Here is a 13,383-nt window from a genome sequence, read left to right as displayed (position 1 = left end):
TTTTAAAGCTGTAAAGCTTAATGCAAAAGGGTAGATGAGTACAAAATCAATTGGACCCATTGCCGTGCTTCATTCAGTTTCCCTATGGGGAGGATGACCAGCACAGGTACACATGAACTGAAGTATGTATCTTTTTAGGACCAAAATTAGAGAGAAATGCAAAGGGCTACACATTTGCTAGCCAGCCTTATCTCACACTCTAACATATGTAAGTTTCTTGGAGGTGAATTCCTAGTTCACTGAACTGCAGCTATTATGAGAACTCAACAGGCCCGGTGGGCACTAGTTCAGGTAGGGTTCCTTCACCACTTTTATAATGTTCGGGTCTCCCATCAGATATGGGAAATAATGCTACAACCTATGAAACCCTAACTCTTAATGGCAGCTGTCATTCTTAATACGTGACAGCTAGAACTACATCTCCCATTTTTAAAAAAGATTTTATTTATTTATTTTTTAAAGATTTAATTTATTTAATTGACAGAGATCATAAGTAGGCAGAGAGACATGTAGAAAGAAAGAGGGGAGAGGGGATCTGGCTCTCCGCTGAGTAGAGAGCCTGATGTGGGGCTTGATCCCAGGACCCTGAGGTCGTGACCTGGGTGGAAGGCAGAGGCTTAACCCACTGAGCCACCCAGGCACCCCAAAGATTTTATTAATTTGATAGAGAGAGCATGAGTAAGGGGAAGGGCAGAGGGACAAGCAGACTCCCCGCTAAGCAGGGAGCCCCAACATGGAGCTCCATCCCAAGACTCCGGGATCATAACCTGAGCCGAAGGTAGACACTTAACTGACTGAGCCACCCAGGTGCCCCTTCCATTTTTTTTTCTTTCTTTCTTTCTTTCTTTCTTTTTTTTTTTTTTTTTTGTAAATACTGTGGTGTTGGCATGGTGCAGGCCATGACAAAGTAAAGACCACATTTTTTTCAGGATACTGCTAATATCAGTGATATCATTTGCTAAGGAGTTGCAATTCCATTAGCCAATAATAATAATAATAATATATTTTTCAAAGGCCTTTGGATCCAATGAGATTCTCATTAGAATGTCACAGAAACCATAGGTGGCGTGCAGTAACAAAAAAAAGGGGGGGAGAGTAGGTCTGTATTAAATATTACTTGAATGCTTATTATGTGAACGAAGCTAAAAAGACAGTTGAAATGAACATTTTTTAGGCAAATTCTGATCTAAGCTCAAGTACTTGTAGAACTAAGGTAATTACAAACTACCCTTAACAGAACTAGTTACAGTGCTGATGAAGTACACTCAAGACTATTGTTAAGGGAAGCCTGGGTGGCTTGGGTGGTTAAGCACCAGATTTTTCATTTTGGCTCAGGTCATGATTTCAAGGTTGTGAGACCGAGCCCCACATCAGGCTCCACACTGGGTGTGGAGCCTGCTTAAGATTCTCTCTCTCGGGGCACCTGGGTGGCTCAGTGGGTTAAAGCCTCTGCCTTCGTCTCAGGTCATGATCCCGCATCGGGCCTGCATCAGGAGGGAGCCTGCTTCCCTCCCCCCTCTCTCTGCCTGCCTCTCTGCCTACTTGTGATCTCTGTCAAATAAATAAAAAAAATCTTAAAAAAAAAAAAGATTCTCTCTCTCCCTCTAGCCCTCCCCCCCAAAAAAGGTTATTGTCATATGTACTTTTCTATCCAACTAGTTTAATGATAGAACCAAATACGATTCCAAAAAGATTCTTCATAACTCATTCTCCTGAGTTCTGACCTCTTCCCTTGGAAAGGATCAATCACATTAAAGCCTTCTGTTAATTTTTTTTCTTTTCAGAGCTTGGATAAATAAAGAAATCTGTGGAAGTCACTCTAGTTAAGATAGAACTCGGCATACTTAGATAAGCAAGTTGGGCAACAACAGTTAAGGCGTCTTTGTTGACACTGGCAGCTAGCCTGGGTATTTCCAAATGCGATTTATTTTTTAACTTATCTTCACTTTAAATTTTGAACTGAGTTTTGACATCCATAAGGAACTGGCTCTTCATTTTAAAGTTCTAATTTGTCTTTCTCGTATGAACAGCACCATAGGTAGCCAAAGAACACATATGGGCAAATTTTTGGAAGTATTTTAGCGAGTAAACGAAGAATGTCACAATTTTGCAGTCCCTAATGAATCAGTGGATGTAGGCTCTGAGCATCACCTGATGCCTAAGCATCACAGAAAGAGTGACAATTGGATGGCAGGTGCCTCCTGATGGAAACACACAATCACCTCTGAAGTATTACTGCCCCAGGTTTCTAACCTGAGTCTGATCAAGCCTCTAGAGCTAGTTACAGTTATCAGTTTACAAAAGCACAGAGGTCAGAAGCACATGAGACACTGTTCCCTGGGGGTGTAGTCCACAAAATACAGACAGCAGGAAATGCTACAGTACAAGTTGCAAGAAAATCAAAAGAGATGGAGGGGAAAAGTGGAGATGAAAGAGACACAAGAGATGTAGCAACCCATGGCTATGTTAAAAAAAGACAAATTTTGGAAATTTGTATACTTGATGTCCATAGTTAATGATGTTAATAAGTTATGGCTAACATTTAAGAAATTAAATGTTAAATTAAATTAAATTAAATTAATTAATTAAATTAATTAATTAAATTAAATTAATTTAAATTAAAAGGTTTTATCACTTTGTGTGTTTTCTTATTTGTTTGTTTAAGTAGGCTCTATGCCCAGCTCTTGACCCTGGGATCAAGACCTGAGCTGAGATTGAAAGTAAGATGCTTAATGGACTGAGCCACTCCAGGGACACTTATGTGTATTTTTTAAAAGATTTCTTCTTTAGTGATACATACTGACATATTCGCTGACAAATTATTGCATCTGGGATTTGCTTCACACTAACAGAATGGAAAAAAAAAAAACCCAAAATAATAGAACAAGGGAAAAGTAGGTAGGGGTATAGATGAAACAAGATTAGTCATGGGTAGATCATCTCTAAAAAAGGTGATGGATGCGTTGAGTTCATTAATATGTATACCTTTTTAGATGTTTGGAATTTTCCATAATTAAAAAAATTCAAATTGCTGTGAAGTTCATACTTCATCTGCTCTTCCAAACCACAGAAAGCAAGTTTCTCTGCCAAGTTTATAACGATTCTTAAAGATAGGATTATTCAAAACAGCATGGTGTCATAGAAAGAATCCAACAGGTTTCAGATGGCATTCTGGCTTCCCCATTTTCCAACTGTCTGACCGTGTGACCCAGGGTATACCATTTCCCTTCTTTGGGCCTGAGGTTCCTCATCTGTACTGTTGTAAGCCACGCAGCATTTATGTTATGTTATGTTAGATACCCAATAGTTACCTGCAAATACCACATTTGAGCTAAAAGAATGATGAGCTTATAAATTGAGGCTGCCTTCTATAACTTCTGGGTGAATCTTAGGATCCCTTTGGTCTGCTTCCCAGATGTTGAAGAAGTTGGTCAGGTTGCATTGGTTGAAGTCTGTGTCAAGCAAGAAGCTCTTCAAGCATCTGAACCTCATTTAGGTTCTTCTTTTTCTATTCTTTCTTTCCCATTCATTAATATACAGATGAAATAAAATGTTAACTATTTCAGGATACAGGTCTTTCACCTCCTTCATTAAGTTTATTCCTAGGTATTTTATTCTTTTTAAAAAGATTTTTATTTATTTATTTGACAGAGAGAGATCACAAGTAGGCAGAGAGGGAGACAGAGAGAGAACGGGAAGCAGGCTCCCTGCTGAGCAGAGAGCCCAATATGGGCTCGATCCCAGGACCCTGAGATCATGACCTGAGCTGAAGGCAGAGGCTTTAACCCACTGAGCCACCCGGCGCCCCCGTAGGTATTTTATTCTTATTGGTGCAATTGTAAATAGGATTGTGTTGAATGAACAAAGTGAATGAATGAATGGAACTGGCATCAAATTGTCTATTTGGTTTCAGCCTGCCAGCATTAAGTAGAATATTATTTTCTGATTTCCAAGGCATTAGATCAAAAACAATATCAATAATTAACAGTTTTGCTGCAGGGATTTTTCTATGCTTTATTCATATTAATTTAATCCTAACAGCTATATATAATGCATCATTTTTATCCCCATTTTATAGACCAAGAAACTGAAGCACCGAGAATCAGGTAACTAAGCCAGTATCACATAGCCAGTACATGGCAGGGCTGACTCCTGAGCCCATTGATGGTAAGATTTTAAGACACTTGGTTAACAAGTTCCTACCCGTTCATGGTCTAAAGCTACCCACTCCTTATAAGCAAATATGTAACCGACTTTTAACACTCCAACGACAGGAAACTCTAAATACTAGGAGATTATGTGACTACAGTTAGCCCTGACACCGACGGCTAGTCACTCTGCTACTTCACAAAACTGCAAATACACCCGCAGTCCTTCAGGTGTGGAATGCTAAGTGTATGCGGCAGGGACCTCCGTGTACATGCGATGTGGTGTACTGACTCTCAACAAACACGTTTACCTTGCTTGCATTTCAGTGTACTACATCGGCCACATGAAAAAGCAAGCATTCCCAACGCTAAAGAGCGGGAAAGGTCATGCAGCACGCACAAGTCTATCTTTCCTAACATCTTCCACCTGGGTGACAAAAACTTCAAAGAATTAAAAGCCCAGCATCTAAGATCCCATACTTCTGGTTCATGCTTAAGTGTTCGACTAACCATTGGTGGTATTATCTAAAAACTCCCTGGAATGAGACCTCTGCAGGCACCGTCGTGTGAAACAAGCAGTTGCCTGCTCAGGCTGATCCGCTCCCGACTTGAAGCCAAAGAGAACCCGACTGCTCCCGGGATCTAAAACACCCACACCCCGCAAACCCGCAGGAGCACAAGCCATTCCTTTTGACGTGTGCTTGAAAACCGCGGAGCCCAATTAAGAGGAGGAGCATGGCCCTGGCCCTCTACAGCCGCGGGTCCTCGCACCTCCCGCAGCCGCCTCCGCCTCGGCGGGGGCGGGCAGCGGGCAGTGGCCGGCCGGGCTGTCCGCGCGGAGGCTCTGGGAACGTTGGGCCCCCCCGGCACGCGACGGGCATCGGCTGCGCCTGCAAATCGCCACCCGGCCGGCAGGGGGCGCCGCGGACGGAGCCGGGCGTCCGGGAGGGGGCGCGCTAGGCCGCCGGGGGCCCCGCTTCGCAGGTCCCCCCGCCCCCCTCGCCGCCTTCCTCGCGCCGCGGCGGGCGAGCCCCGGGCGAGTGGAGGGGGTGGGGAGCGGCGGGCGCCCGAAACGGCCCTGGAGCTCGGAGCGCCGCGCGGGAGCGGCGCGAGCCCGAGGGGGCGGGGAGGCGGGCAGCGTGCGCGCGCTGGGCGTGGGTGTGGGCGTGGGTAAGTAGAGCGGGCGCGGCGGGAGCGCGGGGCAGAGGGACTCTGGCTACCCTGGACAGCGCATCTTCGCCCGCCCGGGTCGCGGCGCCTCAGCGGATCATGGTGAGTGGGCGTCGCGCGCCGCCGCCGCCTTTCTCCTTTCTCTCCTCGACCAACGCACTGGGCGGGAAGGGGCCGGGCGGACGGCGGCAGCGCGGGAGCTGCGGGTTCGACTGCTGGAACCCGTGGCGCTCGGTGGGCCTGGGGAGGGGGCGGTGAACGTTTGGGCGGGGGGCGGGCGCGCGGGCCGGGGCCGCGGGCTCGGGATCTTTGTCTGGGGGCCGCGGTCCCGCCCCGGCACCTCGAGGCGCCCGCTCGCGTCCAGCCTCCTGTTGCAAGCGCGCAGCCGGCCGGGCGCCCGGGATTCCCGACGAAACCGACCCCCGTTCCCGCGGCGGCCATTCCCGCTCGCCTCCCGTACCGTGCTTTCCTCCCCGGCCCGACCCCTGGCGGGGGGACGGCGTTTCCCTCGCGTGGTCCCGACCCTGCCTCCGGAAATTCTGGGGGTTTTGTCTCTAACGGTTGAATCCGTGCCTCCTCCTCTCGTCCCCGCGCTGTGCCTGCAATCCCGGGGGTGTGTCTGCGTGCTTGCCCCGGCCTCCCTGGCTTTGCATCGTGGAATCGGGGAGGTTCCCATTTGTTTACGGAGACTGGGGGGTGGGCGGTCTGGTGTGTTCTTTGCGACGACGACTTTCCCAGTTTCCCGGGCCAGTACTCGACTCTGAATTCACTCCGCTTTTTGCTGCCCACGGGGCTCTGTCCTGGAGAGAGAGGGGGGGGGGTGTGTGTGTCCGTGGGTATCCCGTGAACTGCCTGAGAGTTTTGGCAGAAGAACCTGGTTCTGTGACTACAAAAAGAGAAAGTGATGTGGTTTCCATATGGTTCCTTCTCCACTATGGGGCTTGTTAAAGTATGCTAATCTCCTTTCTTTTTCCCACTCCAGCTGACACTGATCAGGCCCGGATTTTGCTCTCGCTCTCTCTCCACCCTCTCAGGCTCACACCATCTACCCGACTATAGGTGAAGTGAAGGCTTCGCCTTCTCTGGCCACCTTGTCTAAAATTTCAGCCTTTCCTACCCTACCCACCACAGTTCCTATCACCCTTCTTGCTTCATTTTTTTTTCCTTTATAGCATTATTTAACAGACTCCTTTGTTTATCTTGTTTACTGAACGTGTTCCCCACTAGAATGTAAATATCAGCGCAGAGATTTTTTCCATTTTGTTCACTGCTAATATTTCTAGTACCTATAACAGTGCCTGGCACATAATATGTGCTTGATAAAGAGAAAATTAACCCCCAAACCCAGCCTACTAATGCTGATGTACAAATGGGAAGCAGCAGGGCAACTATAGGGATTACCTGTCCAGCTGACAGTCCATAAGGATGAGAAGCTCAAGGGAAGTTTGAGAAGAGGGATGCTCCTGGAAATGAGGGACTCTGGCAACTCTCAATGACAAGAGTAGAGCTAGCCATCTCTTAATGCCTGGGTCTATCACTTCATTTCCTTGACATCTTTGCACTTGGATGGATAAAGCAGTTTTAGAGCTAACTGGCTCCTTGGGGGCCTGAACCTTTGTTACAGATTATTATGAATTGTAATGAGTAAGAAAAGTCCAAGGATATCACTGTAATTGGAATGGAAGAGTCATGGGAATTAATCTCAGCCAAAATAAAGGGCTTGCTCTTGTTTACCCTGTACTGTTGTGATACTGCCTTTTCAGAAAAGCATTTTTCAGAAACTTTGGGTTTTCCGAGGAGGTATTTTTGTGCCTATGTCCGCATAAATGTCCTGTCACTTTAAAAAATGATGCTGGCAGTGGAAGGTTTCTGGGGGTTAAATTCCAAAATAAGCTACTGGGTCGTACAGAGAGATACTGCTTTGAATCCATGTCCAACATGAATGTAGTTTCTCTCGATGTCTGCTAATTAGTCTTATTCCAAAGCTTATATTTTTTTCCTTCAAATTCCCTTTTGCTTTCCCCTTTCTATAGTGTAAATGTTTAGCAATCCTTTGTTTTAAGCCTGGGGACATGTGTTTTTATAATCTGAGCCGAACTGCCTAGTAAAATTTACATGGACAAGTTCCTGAAAATGATGTAATTTAGCTATCACTCTTCATGTTTAGCAGTTCTGTGATAACTGCTGTCATGGCCAGATAGGTAGTAAAGATGAAAGATAGGAAGGAATGATACATTTGTCTTTAAAATTAAATCCAACCACCATACATAAATGAAAGACACCTCATTCTTTTGGTTCCAATTTATATTTGTAGGAGGTTTTATGTTATTCCAGTCAAAGTATAAAGCCATTTTTTCCCTGTCTGTTCCTCAAGGAATATATTTTTGAAGGAATATAAATCCTCTTTCAAAGCTATCTAGTTAGGTAAGCTTAATTCTTGTTCTTTCAACAAAAAGTTGCAATTTCATCCAGCTCCGTTAAATACACTTTTTTAAAATTGGCGTATAATTGATCCCTTCAAAACATTTTAATCACAGCTTGGGAGGTTCAGGTGCTTTCATAGTCTGAAAGAGGGTTTTTAAAATTTAAGTAGCTCTGTATTGTAAATTTGTTATATTCAGAAAACAGGGTCCTACTATTGAGAGTTGTGCCCAGAATCCTCTCCCTTGGACAGTCTACCATCTAACCTGACCATTTTGGATATTTAGGAGTAGATGTTGATAAGGGACAAAAGGTTACACCAGTAAGCTCTTATTTAAGCTCAACATGGTAAAAATATGCCAACATGAGTAGCTCAGCAAAATTCTGAAGTTACAAATTTATACATTTGTATAGTAATCGAATTAGGACATCTCTGGTAATGTCTCTGACTCTTGACAGTGAACCGTTCTAATAAATTGTTAGTTTAAATATAGCCATTTAAAATCTAACAATCGAAGAGTTGCAGACTATAAATTGTTCTGGAATTGATGATGTGGCATTTTAGACCTTGAGATCTGGAGTGAGTCATGGATTTGAATCCCAAAACCAAGATTTAACTTTGTGACCTTGGGCAGGTTCACTTCTTTAGGACTTAGTTTTTTGTTTTTTTTTCTATAAAAGAAGACAATGATACCGTTTCATAAAGCTGTTGGAAGGAACAAAGAAGATAATGCACTGTGGCCAGTATAATTCTTCGAGCATTCAGTGAATATTATCTTTTATTATGACGTGTGTTCTTTCTCCCATATCTGGCTGTTTTCAGTTGAAAAAAATCTCAGAATAATGTCTGTGATTTACTCATGGATCTCATCCCCTTATGTGATCCTGAAATGTATCTAGTATTGCTCTTTATCAACACTGTCCAGTAGGAATATGCAAACTGTATATATAATTTAAAATTTTCTAATAGTGGCATTAAGAAGTAAAAAGACCAGTGAAATTAATTTTAATAATAGATTTTAGTTAACCCAATTCATGCAAATATTATTTCAACATGTAATCATTGTAAAAAAAAAAAGTACACATTTTCCCCCCATATGAAATCAACATCTTGTTATGTGTTTTATACTGACAGCACATTCGGTTCAGGTGAGCCACAATTTCAGGAGCTCAGTAGCCACCTGTGGGACAGAATAGCCCCAGATGACACACATCTTCCAAATTTACCTCCTGTGTGCTGGGCCCTTCCCTCTCGTGAGAACCTCACTGCCGCCTTAAACCTAGTGTTACCAAAAGTCAGCTACTCAGCTTTCAGACTGTCCTCTCTGTTCCCTTTGGCTGCTAGTAATTCCACCAGCTCTCGAGTCTACTGTGTCTGAAATCGGATTCTTACTTGACTTTTTCTTTTATATTGTTCATTGTATATCTTCTCACATTTTGAGACTCTCTGTATATCTTCTCTCTTCTCCAGCTCCCTTTCCACTATTGTCTTTCTTCCAGATTTCCTCCTTTGTGACCTCTTAGTTTTTAACCTTTGTACTTGAAGCTCATTGTTTTTTCAAGGCCAGAGTCCTCATTGTCCCGTAGTAGCTTAAAGCTAGGGGCGCTCTAGTCCTGACTTGTTTCCAAGGTCTCCCTCTTGCCTGCTCTCTGTGTTGCGCTTCCCTTCCTTCTGGCAACCCCATCACCTCCCCTTCCTGCTTCTGGAGAGAGGTCGCTCCCTACCTCCCTGTCTTTGGGCTCCGCATTCTTGCCATCCTCTCATAGCTCTTTCGTATGTTAATTTATAAATGCTTTCTATTTTATATCTTATTCTTGTGTTTCACACCTTTATCAAATATCCAAAGAAATAGAATTCCTTTAACTGAAAATCTGATATTGCAATGACCCACCCAAGGAAAGAAGCACAGATAAAGGAAGGGGGAAAATAAACCATGAGAAGAAAAAATGAAATTATTCTCTGAGCTTTAACTATCTTTCAAGAAGTATCAATGGACCTGATTAATAATAATAGCAACAACCACCACAACTGTGGTAACACCTTACTCAGTGCTTTATAGGAAACAGAACAGCTTTCCTCTAGCCTGGTGAACAGAGGCAGGAAACAACAGCAAGTTGTTGGACCAAGAGTCAAGAAACCTAGTTTCTTTCTATCTTTCTAGTCCTAGCTTTTTTTTTTTTTTTTTTTAACTGACTAGCTCTATTGCCTTAATCCCATCCCACTGAGACACTATTTACTCATCTGCAAAATGGGGTGTTCTCCTTTCACAGGGTTATTTTGGCAGAATCAGTGGAGCCTTTACACTGGCTCTTCTCTCTGGCTTCCTGGCTAGATCTTTCTGCCAGAAAGCTGTATGGCTGTCTTCTTAATACGTTTTTTTTTTCTTTCATAAGTGTTAAGAGAAAATGATGTTAGGATCAAAAAATTTTGGGAAGCAGTGGTCAAGACAGGTTTCTTCTTTTCTTTCCTTTTTCTTTTTCTTTCTTTTTTTAATGTTAGTTTCAGGAGTACAACAAACACAGTGATCCAATAAAATCTATACCTTATGCTATGCTCACTAGAAGTGTAGCTATCATCGGTCCCCAGACAGTGCTGTTACAGTACGATACAAAACCAACTGTATTCCGCAGGCTGTACCTTTCATCCCTGTGACTTCTTCATTCCTGAACTGGAGTCCCGCATCTCCTACTCCTCTTCACTCATTTTGTTTGTCCTCCAGTCCCTCCTCCCTCTGGCAGTCACCAGTTCTCTGTACTTATGAGTCTGTTTCTGCTTTTCTTATTCATCTGCTTTTTTTTTCTTTTTCAGGTTCCATGTATACATGAAATCCTATAGTGTTTGTCTTTCTCTGTCAGACTTATTTAGCATCGTACTCTAGGTCTTTCCATGTTGTCATAAATGACAGGATCTGTTGTTTTTTGTTTTTTTTTACTAATATTCTATTTGAGATATATATACAAATATATCACACATCTTATTTATCCATCTGTCTATCAATGGACACCTGGGTTACTTTCATATTTGGCTATGGGAAATAATGCAATAAGCATAGGGGTGCCTGTATCTTTTGGAATTCATGTTTTCATTTCTTTTGGGTAAATACACAGTAAGGGAGTTGCTGGGTCATATGGTGGCTCTATTTTTAATTTTTTGAGGCACCTCCTTACTGTTTTCTACAGTGGCTGCACCATTTTACGTTCCCACCAATGGTGCACGAGGGTTTCCTCTTCTCCACATCCTCGCCGACACCTGTTATTTTTCTTCTTTTGGACACTGGCCATTCTGGCAGGTGTAAGGTGGAATCTCAGTGTGGTTTTGATTTGTATTTCCCTGATGCCGAGCGATGTTGAGCAGATTTTCATGTGCCTGTTTGCCATCTGGATATCTTAGTTGGAAACCTTTCTATTCAGGTCCTCTACCCATTTTTTAATTGGATATTATTTGGGTTTTTTGGTGTTGAATTGTGTAAGTTACTTATATATTTCAGAAATTAACCCTTCATCAGAGATATCATGTGCAAATACGTTCTTCTACTCAGCAGATGGCCTTTTTGTTTTGTTGTTTCCTTCATTGTCCGGAAGCTTTTTATTTTGATGTAGTCCCTGTAGTGTATTTTTGCCTTTGTTTCCCTTGCCTGACGAGACAGATCTAGGAAACTATTCATAAGGCTAATCTCCAAGAAATTTCTGCTTGTGTTTTCTTCTAGGATTTTTATGGTTTGGGGCCTCACATTTAGGCCTTTAATCCATCTCGAGTTTCTTTTTGTGTATGGTGTGAGAAAGTTGGCCACCTTCCTTCTTTTGCATGTAGCTGTCCCATTTTCCCAGCCCCATTAACTGAAGAGACTGTCTTTTCTTCATTGTCTATTCTTGCCTCCTTTGTCATAGATTGAATAACCTACATAAGCATCAGTTCATTTCTGGGCTCTCTGTCCTGTTCTGTTGATCTATGTGTCTGTTTTTGTGCCAGTACCATGCTGTTTCGATTTCTGTAGCTTTGTGGTGTATTTTGAAATCAGATTGTGATGCCTCCAACTTTGTTCTTCTCTCTCAAGATTGCTCTGGCTATGCAGGGTCTTCTGTGGTTCCATACCAATGTTAGGATTGTTTATTTTGAGATGTGTGAAAAGTGCTGTTGTATGTTGATCATGATTGCACTGAAACTGTATATTGCTTTGGGTAGTATGGACATTTTAACAATGTTATTCCTCCAATCCGTGAGCATGATGTATCTTTTCATTTGTTTATGGTGTCTTTAATTTCTTTTATCCTTGTTGTATAGTTTTCAGAGTCTAGGTCTTTCACTTCCTTGGTAAAGTTTATTCCTAGGTATTTTATTCTTTTTGGTGTAGTTACAATTGGAATTGTTTTCTTAATTTCTCTTTCTGCTTTGTTATTAGTATATAGAAATGCCCCAGATTTCTGTATATTAATTTTATATCTTGCAACTGTACTGAATGCTTTTATTCTAACAGTGATTTGGTGAAGTTTTTAGGGTTATCTATAGTATCCTGTTACATCTGCAAATAGTGAGTTTTCTTTTTTCCCTCCCCATTTGGATACCGTTTCTTTCTTTCATTGTGCGCTTGCTATGGCTAGGACTTACAGTACTGTGTTAGATCAAAGTGGTGAGAGTGGACATCCTTATCTTGTTCCAGATCTTAGAGGAAAAGCTTTCAATTTTTCACCATGATGTTCGTTCTGGTTTGTCATGTCTGGCCTTTATTATGTTGAGGTATGTTCCCTCTAAGCATACTTTGTTGAGCATTTTTCATCACAAATGGATATTAAATTTTGTCAGATGCTTTTTTGCATCTACTGGTATGATCATATAATTATTATCCTTTGTTTTGTTAACGTGGTGTATCACATTGACCGATTTGTACATAATGACCATTCTTGCTCCCCAGAATAAATCCCACTTGATCATGGTGACTCTTTTAATGTGTTGTTGGAATTGGTTTGCTAATATTTTATTGAGGATTTTTGCGTCTGTGTTCATCAGGTACGTTGGCTTATACTTTCCTTTGTTTGTAGTTTGTGGTTTTGGTGTCAGGGTAATTTTGACCTCATAGAATGTATCTGGAAATTTCCTTCCTCTTCTGTTTTTTGAAATAGTTTGAGAATTGGTGTTAATTCTTGAAACGTGTCGTAGAATTCACCTGTGAATCCATCTGGTCCTGAGCTTTTGTTTGTTGGAAGTTTTTGATTACTGATTGAATTTTGTTGTTAGTTTCATCTGCTTAGATTTTCTATTTCTTTTTGACTGACTTTTGGAAGATGGTACATTTCTAAGAATTTATCCATTTCTTCTCAGTTGTCCAGTTTGTTGAAATATAATTTTTCTTAGTAATTCTTATATTCTTTTATATTTCTGTGGTGTTTGTTGTCACTTCTCTTTCATTTCTGATGTTACTTATTTGGATCCTCTCTTTTTTGTCTTAATGAGTTTGGCTAAAGCTTTATCAATTTTGTTATCTTTTTGAAGAACTCATTCTTGGTTTCTTTATTTTTTTTTTAATCTCTATTTCATATATTTCTGCTCCAATCTTTATTATTTCCTTCTTTCTGTTGATTTTTCTGCTTGGATGATCTACCCATTGTTGTAAGTGGGTGTTAAAGTTGCCTGCTGTTATTATATTAC

The 13,383-nt window shown here is 42.0% G+C and overlaps 1 protein-coding gene across 1 annotated transcript in view; it reads left to right on the top strand.

Moving 5' to 3' along the window:
- The first annotated feature begins 5,358 nt into the window (after nt 1-5,358).
- ELOVL2 (ELOVL fatty acid elongase 2) overlaps nt 5,359-13,383 on the top strand; it is a 74,740-nt gene continuing 66,715 nt past the window's right edge. Inside the window, exon 1 of the mRNA XM_046004084.1 lies at nt 5,359-5,420. Within this exon, the coding sequence (XP_045860040.1) occupies nt 5,418-5,420 (3 nt within the window). The 5' untranslated portion in view covers nt 5,359-5,417. The remainder of the gene's footprint in view (nt 5,421-13,383) is intronic.

Source organism: Meles meles, chromosome 5, assembly GCF_922984935.1.
Source record: "Meles meles chromosome 5, mMelMel3.1 paternal haplotype, whole genome shotgun sequence".
In the NCBI taxonomy this organism is placed as follows: Eukaryota; Metazoa; Chordata; class Mammalia; order Carnivora; family Mustelidae; genus Meles; species Meles meles.
Note: the sequence above shows the minus strand (reverse complement) of the source record. Positions and strands in the feature narration are given on the sequence as shown.